The sequence below is a fragment of the Opisthorchis viverrini genome (assembly GCF_000715545.1).
Source record: "Opisthorchis viverrini unplaced genomic scaffold opera_v5_392, whole genome shotgun sequence".
NCBI lineage: Eukaryota > Metazoa > Platyhelminthes > Trematoda > Opisthorchiida > Opisthorchiidae > Opisthorchis > Opisthorchis viverrini.
Window position 1 is genome coordinate 227,289 of NW_008752052.1, and position 17,947 is coordinate 245,235.

Below are 17,947 nucleotides of genomic sequence, written 5' to 3' on the forward strand. Positions count from 1 at the left end.
AGACTCTTCGGAGTTTCGTGAGATGCGCACTGCTGATGATTCCCAATAAGGATGAAACAGCTGTACAGTGCTTCTCGGCTTTTCGGCATAGATTGGCTTCACTTACAGGACGAAACCTTCACACAAAATCTCAAATCTCCTCACATTACCAACGTTTTATTTATCCAGTGCCCAGGATGGATGCGCATGGAGGGGTTCCTTGGAAAACAAAGAACGACGGTGGTGAAGCATCAGTGTCAACACTGATGTTGCTGTCTTTTGATGACGATGAGAATACGGTCTTGGGACATTGCTCCTACAGGTTAGAAGTGTTCCCGTGACATTCAAACAGCCCAGTAAATATGGTTTCGAGCCCTTGAAAGTGGGAACCAGGGATGAGACCAACAATGCCGTTCAATTATCTGTTGTTAAAATCGATACCACGGAGAATACAGTAATCCCCCGAGTAGGGGATCTCCTATCCTAAAGAGATCACTTCGCCGTGGCCCGCGAATTTCGTCATTTGTTGAAGGACAAGATATCAACCGCTTACAACGGACCTGAGAAGTTCGGCAGGCCCTACCACTCCCCAAAAAGGAACAACCTTATGCGACATCGGGTGGAACGAACAATACTTAACTTTGCAACCAATCGTCATTTAGCTAGAGGATGTTTAAACGCCAAGTTTGACTCCAACTTGCACAATCCTGATATGGCCCACTGCACTTGACACCAAAGGATGCTGCCACGGCTGTGTTATAGATCGAATCATTAGTTCTACCGAAGAGCGTAGTCCATGCTGATAACACTAGCAACTTTTCTGACTAAATCTCAATCTCATTGCCCGTAATCCTGGACAATAAGAAGTAAACTGATTTTTGTAACATACTACTCATAAGGTTGCTGAAAATCCTCTTGAAGGTGAAATGAGATCGTTTGAATCAATAGAAAAGATGACGTGGGAGCATCGCCGAGCTGATATCGAACTGATTAAAGGGTCACCATGTGGCCGAAGATCACTGGAGCAGCAGAACCTATCACTTGCTGGTTCCCGAAGATAGACCGCGTGTATCGCTTTCAAACGCCACACAAATTTTCCGTGAAAGTTTATTACAGACAAACCCTACCCAATCATGGCACATTGTAGACGAACAACCCTGATTTAGGAACGGTTACTAAGGGAACGCGTTCGAATACGAGGATGTGACCTACAGAGTCATATTGATTTGTCACTCTGTCCTATACGGCGCTCCTCTCCAGGTCACGATTCTGAAGACGATCAGTCAGACAGTTCACAGGAGGATGAAACAGTGCACGGCAAGTAAGGAATCAGGAAGAAACCAAATTAGTAATATTCCGTAAATAAATTAGGTGTTAGTACTAGTGAAGGTGTTACACAATGGTATCGTTGACGAACCAAAAATGACTTCCCGTTACACAATATCTCCTCAGCAAACAATGGGACAACCACAGCTGAAACGGACTTGCGGTTGGGGATAAAAAGATTGAAAAACTGTATCTTTTTTGTACAGTCGTTGTAATGGACAAGCCTTTATTCGCAAATGGAGTGGATAGCTACGCACCAGATATCCCAACTACTGTGTAAGCCCATTCTGATAGCACACAGGACCAAACCAGTGTGCCGATAATTGTGAAATTTCTGTCCAACTTTGTTGGCGCCTTACAGCTAGTGTGGTGGTCGATCAGTCAAGTGGAAACTCAATCGATCGTAGTGGGATGACGCGTGGGCTGAAGTCATTGTCTTCACTGAAGCCTACACGCGTGCAGACACATCGTGTGGCTTAGCTCGTTCCTGGTTTGCTATCCCTGTAATCCTGATATGGTTTCTCGTCAGTCGATGGTTCCGCTCCTTCTTCGCAGTATGTCGTCACTTAGAACCGGTAAAACAACAAATAGGGTTCCGTCAAAGATCACAAAATATCGGACAGATAGGCGTAGGACATTACCGCAACGTATTATGCGCGGCTAGTTGCGAATGGGATAACGTGTGTTTGTATGACGATGCTCTTTTACCTCAAGTGAACTTACCTCATCCAACAATTTCGGTACAAATATACATCTTACACGAGTTGGTTGCCTAGCTCTGTGGATCGATCGACTGAAAAGTCTAACACAGACTAACCTCCCGGATTTCTGCTGAAACGACACGCTTACTCATCCCAGATATTCCCAAAACTGAGAGAACAATTATGGAAACCAGCAGATACTACTTGTCAGTCTGAGGATAGGGCGGCTGGATTGGAGAGGTGGCTCAAGTGGTTGGAGCGCGAATTCACTGAGCACGAAGGTCTACGGTTCGTCTAGGCTTGGGCGACCTGGAAGTATCCCAGCCCTCGTGCTTCCTTCCCGTGGCACGGCAGCTAAGCACCGAACAAGTATTACAGCCGAATGATTGCGGTTGGAGGAAAGTATTAATGGGATCGATAAACTTAGCCGATTCGTAACCAGTGACCATCAAATTCGGCAAATCCCAAGTCGTTTATTCCCCACCAATTTTAATATCAGTATCCATTGTGGGAGTTTAGGATGGCCCTGGTAAGCCAACCAATAACATTGAATATTTGAAAGAACGGTTAACAGCCCTCGATGACTGTGTTTTGTCATTAGTTGTGAGAGACGGAAATGAGCGTTTTTTTTGGGGAGGGGGGGGGTGTAAGAAGGAGTCATATGGGCCTAAACAGTTGTGACAGGGGCACAAAACGAGTACAGTCCTCTGACCAATGGCGATTTGATGCCGAGGCATCGTTCCTAAACAGTTGTGACAGGGGCACAAAACGAGTACAGTCCTCTGACCAATGGCGATTTGATGACAGAGACATCGTTCCATTCATGTTGACAGTGGCAAACACGTAAACGGGGAAATCGTTGGTGTGAATTTTGTGTTCAGGTATGTATGGGTATGGAATCGAGACAAGAGTCAGAGTTCGGAAAATTCATTCTATATCAGAGACCACGTGTTCTCAAAGGAGTAACTTCATCAAAAGTGTGTCGCAATTCTCTCGGTTTATGTGTTATCGCCTACAGAGTAAGTCGCCCGTCACTCATTACGAGTAATCAGACAAATGTTGCAGCTTTCTTACGTTTATTTTGTTTATCGGTTTGTTTGACCGGTACGAGCCGGGTCAAATGACACATTTATTAAATGACAATTTAAACAATGGAATATCAGACTGCTTTTCTGCGTTAAACTAGGGCTGTAAATGTCTGCACACATACTGGATGATCTATTGTGAAGAACCGTAACTCAGCCAACTTCATACGGATTGAATCCAAGCTACAGTTCGAAAAGAATTGATCGTTTCATGGCTCACGAAAAAAGCACACGTCGTTGGTATTTCCACCAAAGGGTTCCCGCATATGGGTTCCGAAATATACTATCGTCTATTTTTGAGGAGCATGGTCAAAGACATAAAAAGTGAGTGCAAGCGATGGATGTGGAAGGGTTAGAGGAGAATATTGGCTGTTGATCTGTTCGCCGAGCTTGGCAATTGGTTTGCAAACGTTTCGTCACCATACGAGGATACATCATCAGTGCGCAGTTGGGTGGGTACTTCTTCCTTGCCTGCGTGTGTTTATATAGCAGTCGAAGGCTATCTGTTATCTTCTGACGTGATTGGCTACTTGAAGTGTAACGAATTTAGTGAATCTATTGGTCCGTTTGTGATCTTTGTCGCGTTGTGGCCTGTGTTCCTTCGTGTTGATTGGTTATCCCAACGCCTTCTAATTTTAGTAGCTTGTCCTCTCTGGCCTTGATTCGTATCGCGTTGTGGTCTGCCGTTCTCGAGTTTGATTGGAGGATATTGGATTAAAGAATATTACATAAAAATGGAGAACCGTCTCATTCGAAGCCGTGCCACCAACGGTTCCAGTCAGACAAGATGAACCCCAACGTATGTAAGAATTTTTGGCATGGAAACACGCCAACCAACAACCGAGGAAAGGACAAACAATGCTGAATACTCTTCAAGGCACAGTAAGTGCTAACCAGTCAATACTCGCACATCAGGCACAAAGTGCTCGTCACACTGGGTCTGGTGTGAGATGAAATGGCAGGAATGTACACTCAGCACCATGTAGCACGCATAAAGGTGTCGTAAGTAGGCAGAGAGAGAGAGAGAGAGAGAGAGAGCAAACAATGGCAAGCAAAAACAAGTCACTGACCGTGACTTTAGTAAGTCCCAGTCCAATAGCAGATTGAGGAAAGCAGATGTCTCAATAAGAAATGATCATCGATTGGTGGACCAGAAAGTCGCGGTAACTGAACTGGTGGATATTGCAGCTGCCTATTGTCGCTGACTGCAGTGAGGTATTGTGTAGATGCTTGATACTATGTTGTGTTGGATCCTTCAAATATATTCGGATCGGAAAAAATAATCGTTCAGCAGTAGCATCGTCTTGGTGCGTGAGGGTCAAGATATTGTCAGGCTATCCATGCCTAGACAGAAGAGTCGACAAGCACAAGCTTCGAAAGGATCCTTCAAATATATTCGGATCGGAAAAAATAATCGTTCAGCAGTAGCATCGTCTTGGTGCGTGAGGGTCAAGATATTGTCAGGCTATCCATGCCTAGACAGAAGAGTCGACAAGCACAGGTTAGCTTCGAAAGACGGAGAGTACCCGTACTACTGAGCCGTTAACTACTGAAATAGTGGCAGTAGTGTGTGTCCTAGTGCACATAACTACCCTAAAACCGGCAGTGTTCCCGAAGAGACGGCTGACTTCAATCTGGCCACGGCAAAACTCAGGGATAAAATGATTAACAGCACCGAGGTTTGCGTCGCTTTGTTGCAAAAGATGAATCCTTGCCCCATTCACTAATGGTTTTTCAGACGAACACTTCGTTACTCGTTGTTGGCTAACTGGCACCGGAAAACGATGGGTCACATTGTACTATTTGGGGAACAAATGCTACGAATATCGGAGCACTCCCTAGCTTGACTCATAATCAACGACGCCGACATGTTCATTGGTTGGGACTAAATTATCGAAGACAGGCTAGCCTGGTAGGTCTAACTTTACTCCCGCAGTTTGACTTTTTTCCTTCTGGCATAAATTCGTTCAGCTATAGCATCCTTTCGGTGCCTAGCTGCCATGCCACCCGAGGGAAGTACGAGGGCTGGGTTACTACCGGGTTGCCCAAGCCTAGACAGGATAAATCGAGAGCCAGAGGTCGGGTTCGAACCACGGAACTTCCAGTCAGTAAATCCGGGCTCCAACAACTGAACCATCTCACAAACGCGCGGAAGATAGAACTAAGGGGTACAAACCGAAAAAACAATTCATTCATTCCCTGCACATTTATATCCCTGGCTCGAGAAAAGTTGTCACATGACCGTCCCTAGGAAGGAAAACTACCGTTTAAGAAGTTGCGACACCTTTAAACGGGGAATCTTTGCCACTTTATGTGATATTTTCGTACTTGTTCTGAAAGGGGTTGCGGTGAGTGTCCCGAAATTACTGGGTGTAATTAAGCTACTCAGTTTAGTTCTCGGTTAGCGTTCTTATTAAAAGAGCCATCAAGGGTGAACAAATTATATCAACGCCAAACATCTGGTCAAAGACATGTACAACACGTGGACAAAATTCTGGAAATTCCGACGGATGTGGCTTTGGCAACCTGCATTTGGCGGATACTGAATCATGATCGACTATTGGAGCACAAATTTCGGCCAATCAGAGCTCGACTTAATGCTGGACCGGCAAGCGGTCCGATCGTCTGGCCAATCGCGTGCGGGATTGGCTTCTTGGCCGTAGCAGCGCCTAACTGTGAGTGGTAAGGCGGTCACGGTGCATGATTCGTATTTTTTAGAGTGGGCCATGTACGTTGGCATATCAAATCGGGTTCTCTATCCAAGGAAACCGTAACTTCGTTGTTGATCTGTTCGCCGAGCTTGGCTACGTCTCATTAGCAATCGAAGAGACATTGTCAGTGCCAAGTCGGGTGATTGAGGACCGATCTGCCTGTTGGTTACGGATTCCACGTACTGAACAATATGTCTTCCGTGGGCCGCTTAAAATATGCATATGGCTTGGCAAAAGGGACTGTCCACTGGTACGTGACCAAACCGAAGCAACCTATGAAGCGTGGAACGTCACGGCGCTTTGCTGAACACATTTGTCACCCTTATACAAGTTGATCACAGGAAGAAGCCGTAAGTAGGGTAAAACAAAACAAAGCCAAAAACGTTACCTGCGAAGTGCAAAGAGTAAGTGATTGCAATATGCACAAACTGCGATAGCATTGAAGTTAGAGATGAGCCGTACTGCAAAGTGTTTGCGCCATCCAAATGCCTCTGCAGTCACAAGGAACTTCTTCAATGGTAGGCCACTCCTACTTCCTGAAGAGAGGTTGTTCCGTCACTGTCAATGCAAGCAGTGATACCAATACATCGGCACTCAAGTGCCATACAGACATGTGGAATTAAAGACTCAGCAAAGAGTGAAAAAAGAGATGGGCAAAGTCCTACGCCCGTGGGGAAAACGACCAAGTGCCTACGCATTTAGAGGACATTAAGATGAAGAAATTTGCACAGTAGAGGCTACCAACACACCGTTCATTGCGAAACCTACGTGACATAAGCCCAAAGGGGGGGCACAGTGACGAGTACACTTCAGTTGGACAATCTGACTACGAGACAATAGGTATGCGCGCCATTGAGATCGATTGCGTGCTGTGTTCAGCAGGGTATCCAGCCCCGTTCAAACAGGAAGACCAGAGCCCCCCGCAAGTTTTTCGTCAACAACAGCTTGAAACAAAAAACGCCTTGGGTGGATCATGGGTGGTAATGCGTGGTACACGTCCCAACCGCCTCAACTTGATACGTTTAATCTGTTGCGCAACAATTCTTACCCCTTAACAAGAACAAAGTCACGCATCGATTCCTTCATTAGTGGCTGCAGTCAGCTAACTGCTCCTACGCTATAGAGAAACAGGTGGCCTTCGCTGGCGAACGCTGCTCACGTCTTGACGATTCTCCTATCGATTTTATCTGTTATAGTACACCCACGGCTCAGGAAACTGCCAAGCTAAGTAAGTCGACCAACAAATCCAAGTTCCCCCATTCTGGATTTTCAGAGGTACGAAAGAATGGCAAATCCTGGGCACATTTTACTGCAAAGGCGATCCCGTGGGAAGGAACAGCAATACCACTTCCCTAACCTTTGAAAAGGGCCTTTAAAAGATCATTAAGGTCTTTGAAGGATCATTGGGAGATATCTCTGCCGTAAACCCTGAACCAACATTTCAAGGCCGTCCATCCTAAAGGTAACGTAAATCTATATCATTTAAGTGTACACGATCACCGGTGTGCATCGCAAAGAACTCCAAGAGATACGAAAGCGAGACTCTACAGCCCCCAAATTAAAACTACGTGGCAACGAGTACCTAAACATACTTGGACACGATATAGCACAATTAAAATAAATCGTTCAGCTGTAGCATCCCTTCGGTGGCTAACTGCCATGCCACCCGAAGGAAGCATGAGGGCTGAAATACTGCCAGTTTGCCCAAGCCTAGGCCGAGGAAGTCGAGAGGAAGAAGTTGGGTTCGAACCACGGACCTTCCGGGCAGTAAATTCGCGCTCCAACCACTTGGGCCATCTCGCACACCGCATCACGTGATCACGTGTCGACTGGCTCCTCCGGCCGGTTTAATTCGTCCTATGAAAATTGGTCTTACATCTGAGCTGCTCATTGTTTATTAGTGGTGTGAAGAGATTCGGAATTCGCGGCAAACACTCCGTCGTGTGGGTGAAGCCAATCTATTCTGAAAATCTGCGAAGCACTGTTTCATCCTTAATAGGAATTATCAGCCGTGCGCTTATTGCGAATCTATATCGTTTTTTTCACTTTCTCGGCCATGGGCTACACATGATACACGTCTAACGTTATGCGATGTGAGCGGGATTTCTCCTTTTTCCGCCAACTGGCTTGAGATGGGCAGCACCTTTGAGCATACACAACGGGAACCGGACAGCGGTTGAAAAAGCAACCAAGGGGAGAAACAAAGGCAAAAAGAAACCAGCCCCCATCCACGTGATGTGCAAAATCGAAGACAACTTACTCGTACATCAGAGGATGGACGGGGAAAAAGTCACAGTCGGCAAGGTTGAACCGCTCCGTCTTGCGCTTCTCACCGCCCCAAAGAGTCAAGATCCCCTGTCTGCGATCAAGTTGCGCGTAATAGGGCTTCCATTTCTTTCGCTGGGTTGTCACTACAACGACAGGGGAAATAAAGAGGCCGAAGTAACCGAGGCAAAAAAAGTATGCGGTCTAGGGATCGCCCCTCCGATACACACACACACACACACACAAAATAAAAGTCCCAGAACTTGGTCTGAGGTTGCATGGTTGCCTAGAAACGTGGTCTTGTGTGTTTCTGAGACTAACCGAGGAGAAAACTCACTTCCCTACACGTCAGAGAAACAATGGAAAAAGTTGAAACGGTTGGGCGCCAAGTTATTCACAGTCGAGAGCACGTTCACTGCCCACAAAAACGACAGACTTGTCACACTGAACAAAGAAATGACAACCGTGAAAAATGGCACAACCTCGTTTGAGGACAGAAAGTGAGAAAACAGCTAACACGTGTGTTGAACGGAGACAGTCGCACGACAAAAAGATGCCACAACCACCCAGGGTCCGTATACAAAAAATATACCAAGTAAAGTATGAAAAAGGGCAGTAATCCACCTCCCCACACACAAAAAAAAGAGAATAGCGCGAGGAACATGAGCATTCGACCAATCACTGAAGGATGGCCTTTCTTCGGAGTGATCGTTAGTACTGTTGCACTTATTGCTCTTCGGGGCAATGAATTTTCTTTGCGGGATTCAAAAGAAGGCCTTAAAAGATTGCTCTTAGTTGCGGATAGCAATAGGGATGATTCCTGTACGGGCCTCAGTCGCAGTCCGACACGACTGCGATGAGGGCATCGTACACCAATACGTACTGCTGAGAAGTCTTTTGGCCACTTCTTAAATTCCTTTTCAGGGTAAGCGTCCGCGACAGCATTGCAAAGAGTGGCCACTCTGAAAAACAGCACAGCTTGAACGGCTCATGCCCATAACCCCTGGTGACCTCTACCTGAGAACTGTTGGCTCCTCATCTCTAATCTCGTTAAGGAATCTGGCACCAATGCATGCCGTTCCTATGGTGACGCCGGGGACTCAGGCTGAATAGATTTAGATGCCACAAACGACCTTCATATAAAGATCAGCGCAGCCCACGCAGCAACTGTCTACCTATCGTCTGGATTTTAACCGACAGTTTTCCTTCCCCATAAATGGACCAGCTGTCATTTCACCCGGAAGAAACACGAGGGCCGAGATACTGCCAGGTTGCCCAAGCCCAGATATGAGCAGGGGTCGGGTTCGAACCACAGACCTTCAGGTCATGTCTTAACCACTGAGTCACCACGAGCCCATTTCTCCCCCACAGGCTGCGGAAAATAAGCAAGTGGTCCATAGACCAGGAGAGAGCAAAGAACAGCAATCGGAAAACTTCTGCGATCTCACACACGAATGGCATGTGGAGAGGTTAAAGCGTTCTTTTTGAGTGGTGCGAACACCCGCTTTATATCGATAGTCAACTTCCTGTATGAAACACGCCCGTGTTTCAGTTAGGATAGGCCGCACAAAGCGAAGAGCCCGGAGAGTAATACCTTTGTAAATCGATTGGCGACAATTATTGAGATCATCAATTTGACGAGTCTAGAACTGCTTGGAACTCTTTTACTGTGGCGCCAGACGCTCTCGCCACACATACCTGCATGGGATTCACACTCAGTACACAGTGTGTAGCAACGGTATTTTCCTCAACTTAGTTCTCGGTCTGAGCTTCCCAAGCTAGCGTTCACGTCAAAACAACTACCAAAGGTGCACAAGATCTATTGACGCCTAAAACGAAGTCAGGAACAGTTGTACAGCGCTTCGTATATATAGCGTAGGCGGTTATAACTTTCTGGAATTTCTGACGCGTTCTCGATGCGTCAGTGGCAACCGGCATTTGGCCATGATTGGCTGTTGGACCAAGATTCTCGACCAACCAGATCTCGTCATGATGCCGAACCGGCAAGTGTCCCGAATTCTCGTGCGGGCTAGGCTTATCGGCCGTAGCAGCGCCTGAAGGCGTGCGGTATAGCGGGATCCGTGTGGAATCCTGCCTAACACAGTGGAACACCATTCAAACCACTCGGGAAGGCGAGCGGCCGTGGTAAGATGCCAATGACGCCTACACGACAATTTACGCGAAACGGAGGTCACGAATCGAACCTACGATACAACCTCGACGTCCGCAGGTGTTGGGTCTGGTCAATAAATGCCCACAAGGAAACTCATCAGAACTCGGAAGAGCTCAGTGGTTAGAACGCGAATTGACTGACCGGAAAGTTCGTGGTTCGAACCCAACCTCAGCACCTCGACTGCCCCTTTCTAGGCTCGGGAAACCTGGCAGTATCCCAGCCCTTTATTTCCTTTTTTGTTGCACGCTAGCTAAGCATCGAACGAGCGCTACAGCTGAGCGATTTTTTTTTGCATTTTAGAACGATGAGCGGCGTTCTCAAGAGAGAGGGACGCGATTGAGCTTGTACTGTATCGAAGACGTTGCTTGTGGCATGAGTGAACTCGGACCATTCGTGTCAGTGGCTGATAGAGTGCCATAAAAAAAAGCTGAGTATAAGTGGAGTATGATACCCAGGACATCCACTGAGTTGACGAGGAGAATTTGGCGGGCAGTGTATCGTCCATTGTTCCGAAATTTTTCTAAATTCCCCACGTTTCTTTTGTCCCTATTTGTGACGCCCGTCCCACCTTCATGTTTCGTGGGTGCACATGAATTGGCGTTTGTTTGTTCCAGCTATCGTCTTGATGTCATCCAGTCGTTTGGTGGCTGTCTCAAGTGTCAGTCTGTTTTGTTGGTTTGGTTTGTAACTTTATACTCCAAGCAGACCATTTATTGTGGACGAGGTTTGCATATTCTGTGAATTTATGTTTTATATCAATAGTGCCGTAGCTGGGACTTTGTTTCGCCTTCCTCGACGTCCTGGTATGGCGCGTCACTTGAAGATACGGTCTGGTTAAAACTCTAGGAATTCGCGGTGAAGGGGGATAGTCAATACAATTGGGAATGCGGGAAAACGGATTGCGCCAAGCGAAAAAAGAAAGACAAAAAGTTATATAGACTAAAACCAGACGGGCTTCCAGATGATACTCACTCATTGACATTTCTCCGTGGATTTCGAGCACAGCAAGCTGCGCCGGTTGACGAGTGTAACGCAACGCCATGTAAATCGCTGACGACGGAGGATTCATTTGTGGCTTTTAGAAAGAAAAAGAAACGAACAATTGCAGCTGCTTGCAAAAACCATTATCATCACAAACAGCTGGTCAATAACTGATAGATACTCACCTTCTGTTCCCTGTGAACGGGTTTGAAAACGTGCGGGGCAGTACCGTCACCGGCCAAATGTTTGCCCACCTCACCATCCGCTTCACAAGACCTTGTTGCAATGTCAGGCGTGTCCCCGTTAGTGTGAGCTGTGACCGATGAGACATCCGGATGCCACGGACCTGGATGGGCCTCAATTGCGGCGACTACCGCTTCAACACTGGGGAAGGTGAAACCATTATAGACTACCACGGTGGTGGCACGGTAGCGTGGAAGAGCCATTAGATCTCCAGCTGCGATAGGTTCACGATATAAGTCGTTAGCGGTAGGCACATCTGGAGCGTTGGCAACAGGTACGTTGACAGGATCAGACGTGTCTCGTCCCGTGGCAGCCACTATCCCATCAGATCGGCGCCGAGGAACCTCTAGGGCTACATCGTCCATTTGAATGGCGGTATGCGTTTCACCATCAGGTGTGTACACGGACCGACCGGCAGGTTCGCTACTGCGTCGGTGCACCCCGTCGCCCGCCGAATCAGGACGCTGGCCGTTGGGTTGTAAGTGGTGCGGTGTGCACTCCTCGGATTGAACGACCAGCTCAAGACGATATTTGCGTACCCGAGCTCCATCGTAAAGAAGCAGAGTGTATAGTCCAACGCGAGATGCACAGGGGCGTAGTAAGTAGCTATAGGCGCCAGCTGAGAAGAGGAACAGGTCAAAAGAAACGAGGTATCACATCGAAGTATGTAACGGACACAGATAGAAATGCAGCGGCGTCTAGACACCCGCCCGATCAACCATTGAAATTCGTGCAATGCATGCCCAAGTCATTTGTGGTTTCTTGTTCGACGTGTGTTACTAATAAACACCCAGAGTTGGATCTAGATAAAACGGTTATACTAACTGTACAAAACCTCTAAAGGGATGCTGGCATGATGCGTGAATCAGGTGACCACACTTACCTTTCTTCAACAAATCCTTCAGTTGGGCAGAAGTAGTATCCGGGTGGAAGAATTCCAAACGTTCGATCAGCTCTGGGTATTCTTTCTGGAAAGGATTAGTGAAGGCTGATGAGGACTAGTCACAGCGACGTCAATAGCCGAAATTCTAAGCGGAACTAGGCTAGAGATTTGAGCATTCAGATATCAGTCTCAGTCTGCGAGCCACACAATTTCGTCGTACATCAAGAGCTTTTCACAAGAAAGCATGATACCGATGGAAAAGCAAAACAGTGGCAAGTGTAGAGCCGAAAAGATTGTGATACTGCGATTGGCTGTCGCATCAACGTCTTAAAAAGCCTTGGCTTGATTGTGTCACCCACCACGGTGCTACAACACAGGGGTTATAGTTCAACAAAGAACACAGCAGGAAAAGGGGACAAAGCTAAAACTTTGGTGACAAATCACATAATTTTCTGGTAGGTGAGGTCGGTATTCATGAGTGGTCGCGAAGCACCGAAGTAGAACGGCTTACGATTGGTCGAGAATCTGACTAGTTACAGTGGGCCGTCGTGTTGTCCGCAATTGGTCCGTCATGCGGTCGTCCAATCTATACGACGCCCGGATGAGCGCAGTTCCGGACACTTGATAAGTAACACTATGTAGTGTACCAGTGTAATGGTAACACTACTGATGGGGGAGGCATGCGAGTAGTATGTTTTCTCGTAAATCCGCTTCGCGTCTCTCTGTTGCGGAATTTGTGGAGTCGCTTTGTAGCATTTGCTTAGATTTGAGCAACAGTCAATGAATATCTAGTAAAGTTCAGAAAGACGCGTTCAAGGAGAATATGGATATTCAGTTTTTGTAAACAAGATGCATATGAGGACTTTGCTTCCCTGCCCAATAGTCTGTAACTGATCAGTTGGCATTTTCTAATAAATAACTTTGCAGCGAAGGTCTTCCTCCTTTCACCAGTACTAACAGCTTGAAGAGCTTCCACAATCAGATGGAGATCTCTAGCACTCAACAGTGGTGTATTTCGGGTGCTGGTTGGCAGGAGGGATGAGAAAGGCCCAAACGGGGTCAACAGGGATATCAGGGTTAAAATCAAACCAGAACGCCTCCTGTAGCTATCCATGAGGAGGACGGAATCACTGAAGCAGTAACACCTTATTCTGGCTCGTCGACACTCTCAGCAACCAGGGCGCACCTTCTCCAGGACTGCTGCCAGCTGGTCTAATCGACGTGGTATATGGCTTGTTCCAGTGGCCCGCCTATGGAGAGTGGTAACGTCAAAGAATCGCAACAGATTGCCTTTCTTAAACATTGAGGAGGCTGCTGATTCGACAACGGCATCTACTGTCTCGTTAACCATGAGCGCAAGTTCGAGACGATGAGGAGCTTCTAGCAGAATTTTGTAATCCAGAAAGATAAGTTTACTGAGTCATCCTGACCCTTCGATTACTTTTGTCTCTGTCTGGGCACTCAAGTCCTGCCCTGGTCAGCAGGCTCTCCCAAAAGGTTGCATATGGACTACGTTAGGATGAGAAATCTTACGACTGCACCGATGCTTACGAAATGGAAGTTGGAAGAAATCACCCAATCGATAGTCCAGACAAATCTTCACGTGTTGTGTCGGAGGGCGAGATGGTGGTTGGAGCGCGGATTTACTGACCGGAAGGTCCGTGGTTCGAATCCCACCTCTGCCTCTCGATTCTCCTGTCTAGGCTTAGGCAAACTGGCAGTATCCCAGCCCTCGTACTTCCTTCGGGTGACATGGCAGCTAGGCACTGAAAGGGCGTGGCAGCTGAACGATTTTTTTTGTTAAACTGAGTGGACAAACATCTTCCAGACGGTGTATTGGGAACGGGTCACACAATGACTCGCTAGAGTTTTAGAAACAGTTTCCGCACTACCCTTGTAGGTCAAGAACAAGAGTAAACACCGTGCGACTAGAGAAATGTGTACGATGAGGCTACAGATGTAAGACGAGTAAGCTAGACAAAATGTGGAAGGACGATATCGTACACATATAAATTTAGAATCAGACATAAACTGCAGCAAGGTCATCACCCGCCGTAAGATATCCTGCTTCTCCGGTTGGATTCTATAACTCCCCATGAAGATGACTGAACCCCTCTTACTAGCAGTCAATAGTACTTTCATTTCGATAAACCTCTAGTCTGTGGTTACCGTTGGAATGCCATATAGACCGAACGACAGATTTTGAAAGCAGGCAGAAAAAGAGACAGATGAATCGGGCAGGCAAACACAATGAGTTGAATGCAGTTTGGCTAAGCTGTGGCAAGCATAAACAACACCAGAGCAATACTGGACGATTTCACCCACCTCAACGCAGCATTTTGGCAAGTAACCGGAATGTCGTGTTTTCAATGAGGTAGCGAACACCCAGTCGGTATTCGGATCCTCGGAGACAAGGAGGAAACGATCTCCAACAGAACAGCTGTAACGAAAAGACACGTATGTGGCAGGGACTCGTATAGTTCGATTGGTATGGTTCTGAACGTGCACACGAATAAAGGAAAATGCCGTTCAAACACAACTACGGACAGATGGGGCCAACTAAGGTTAACTGGCAAGCCCTAGGTTTGTTTATTTCTTCCTTCTAGTTTCATGCTGTACAACGCGATTCCCCATTTTCGTTACTTTGGTTTTGCGCCTATACCACATTTACTGACCGGAAGGTCCGTGGTTCGAACCCGACCTCTGCCTCTCGACTTCCCCTGTCTAGGCTTGGGCAACCTGGCAGTATCCCAGCTCTCGTGCTTCCTTCGGGTAGCATGGCAGCTAGGCACCGAAAGGGTGCTACAGCTGAAAGATTTTTTTCATCGGACGTGTTGTTTAAGTTCACACCTGATTTCGCTATCTTGTAAACACGTGGCCTTAAATCGGTGTGAACTTTGGGATCCGTTAGGAGTTAGCAGTTTCTAAACCGGTCTATAGAAGCCGGCATAGTTCCACGATTTGAGGTTTGTAAAGTTTCACTATTTTCTTATTGTATTTATAGCATCGCGTTTGTAAATAAACCTCCATTTGAACGATTTGGCTTCTGGGGTTTTGCCGTAACTCAACATGGTCCAACAGATTGCTAGAAACAATCTATAAGGTTGACAGCAGGAGAGTTATCTGGAAAGTTCAACTGCGAAACAGTTTGTTCGGAGGTACCGGTGGGAAAAATGAGGTGGCACGTGATCAGGACTGTTAACAGCTGTTCAGATGTAGCATCCTTTCGGTGCCTAGCTGCCATGCCACCCGAAAAAGGCACGAGGGCTGGGATACTGCCAAGCCTAGACAGAGGAAGTCGAGAGATAGAGGTCGGGTTCGAACCACAGACCTTCCGGTCAGCAAATTCACGCTCTAACCACTTGGTCCATCTCGCCCATTGTTAACACGACATCCTTCGAAATATTTTGTCCTCACCTACACAATACGCCACTACTCACAACAGAGGTCAGCCGACACTGGAGATCAAAAGTTCAAAGAAATTCAGAAACCCGAAGAGTATCAAGAAACCGGTCAGAAAAGGCTCCTTCAAGCAAACAGATCAATCGAAAGAAGGGCGAAAATGAGAAGGAAGAGAAAGATATTTCGGTTCACAACCAAAACAAGCCTTACAGAGATAGCAGTGGGATCGGGAGTGGATGAATGAATTGACCAACCCATCGCTACGCTCCCTAGCAACTCGCTGATGATGCCACCTCGATTGGTGGGTGATGAAACGTTTGCAATCAAACCAGCGGCCAGTTATCCACAACGCTTTCCCAAGTTGTTCGTCTCCTTCAAACCCGTTCTTCCGGGTACGACATAGCATCCGCAGTTGGAGAGGATCTGAATTAAACTTTTTCTTTGCAGAGCGAGGGAGAGAGAGAGATCCTAATCACTGAGGGACCAATCCTAATGGACACACAAATCGCGTCGCCATTGGCTGAAGCAGGTACGACGACAAGAAGATACATGAAATATCGATCGGTAAACAACTACATTCTCTTCGATATAGTAGTAGGGGGTACAACACCGGTGTGGCGAATATCTCTGCCAATGGTCAGAGAACTGGACAGACAGTATTAGTCAAAAATGGTCACAGTAAACTTGAGGGGTGCAGTAAATGATGTTGTATCCCAGTGGCATTGTGTTTCTTTTTTCAGTTCCGGAGGCGAAACGCCCCAACAATAGACGAGTGTACTCCGACTACCCCTACATTAAACACAAAGACTTATTCCATAAAAGTGGTGCTCCAAGGAATCGAATGAAAGAAGAATCGATTTACTCCGAAGAAATCCCCGATTGTGAGGAAACCATGGGTTTTCAGTAGATTACACAAACCGCATTGTTCGCGTCCGTTTTCGCATGCTTCAGTAGACGTTCAGATATCCTCGCTTCTGACTGAATCCGCAGGACTTGGGGTTAGTAAATCTGTATCTTTTCGAAGCTGCCGTTTGTTCTTAACTATAGCACCGATAAAAAACCGACCCTTTTTGATCGGATGATCGAAGCGCGAGGTTGTCTGCAGTTGGAAGCTCCGATGATTGGTTGGACGGCGGTTGCTCAAAATCGTATCACTGCTGGTCGCTAGAGTTCTCAGCTTGTGTTGCGCGTGAACTGGTAATCCCAGAAAGGGCAATTACGGGAATTTGACATTATAGACTAAAAGTGACCTTGACCTGGCAGAGTGGTGTTAGGGAGATTACGAAACATTTGGGTGCTGTCGGCGCTACTCGCCTTCCAAGATAGGGACCGCGTGATTTCCGCTGCGCCTGGTTGGAGACACTGCAAGCTGTGGATGCCAATCGATGTCAGTTTCTATCCAGATTGCCTAAAAGAGTGTCTAGAGATGCCTTCACTTTAGGATGATTGTAGTAAGCTAGCACTAATTCCCTTCTCTGTCCACCTTTATTCTTTCTTTACAATAAGGCTTTCAAATGGTTGTAAGGCAGTTTTTGGACACTGATATCATGCTGTCGATCATGATGATGATGATGATGAATCTATACGAATATTACACAGTCAGTAGAAATATTACCGCGTGATCTCCGCTGCGCCTGGTTGGAGACACTGCAAGCTGTGGATGCCAATTGATGTCAGTTTCTATCCAGATTGCCTGAAAGTGTCTAGAGATGCCTTCACTTTAGGATGATTGTAGTAAGCTAGCACTAATTCCCTTCTCTGTCCACCTTTATTCTTTCTTTACAATAAGGCTTTCAAATGGTTGTAAGGCAGTTTTTGGACACTGATATCATGCTGTCGATCATGATGATGATGATGACCTGCATCGAGAGGTGGTCGCAACACAGAGGTTTTTACCAACGGCTTCACTGGACAGACCTGGAAGAATAATCTTCGTAATCCGCCTCAAGACGACTGAATTTTTACCAACGGCTTCACTGGACAGACCTAGAAGAATCTTCGTGATCCGCCTCAAGACGACTGAGACGTAGTCAATACGAACCAACGGCCGTGTATACCTGGAATGGAATACGACCTGCCGACCAACCTACCTAATCTGAGATATACATGAGAAGCTTCAAATCGGAAACGTTTTCCTCATCATCTTCATCATCAACATCAGCGTTCAACACCGATGCTTCACTGCCGTACAACAACGA

At 46.8% G+C, this 17,947-nt stretch overlaps 2 protein-coding genes across 2 annotated transcripts in view; both read left to right on the forward strand.

Moving 5' to 3' along the window:
* The window catches only part of T265_10673 (hypothetical protein), a gene marked incomplete at both ends in the record, with an annotated part of 12,336 nt that extends 2,443 nt beyond the window's left edge, over positions 1 to 9,893 (forward strand). Inside the window, one exon of the mRNA XM_009177126.1 lies at positions 9,801 to 9,893. Within this exon, the coding sequence (XP_009175390.1) occupies positions 9,801 to 9,893 (93 nt within the window). The remainder of the gene's footprint in view (positions 1 to 9,800) is intronic.
* Positions 9,894 to 13,901: 4,008 nt separating this feature from the next.
* Positions 13,902 to 17,947, forward strand: part of T265_10674 (hypothetical protein) — a gene marked incomplete at both ends in the record, with an annotated part of 16,224 nt that continues 12,178 nt past the window's right edge. The window contains 3 exons of the mRNA XM_009177127.1: positions 13,902 to 13,973; positions 16,197 to 16,278; positions 16,490 to 16,652. Of these exons, the coding sequence (XP_009175391.1) occupies positions 13,902 to 13,973; positions 16,197 to 16,278; positions 16,490 to 16,652 (317 nt within the window). The remainder of the gene's footprint in view (positions 13,974 to 16,196; positions 16,279 to 16,489; positions 16,653 to 17,947) is intronic.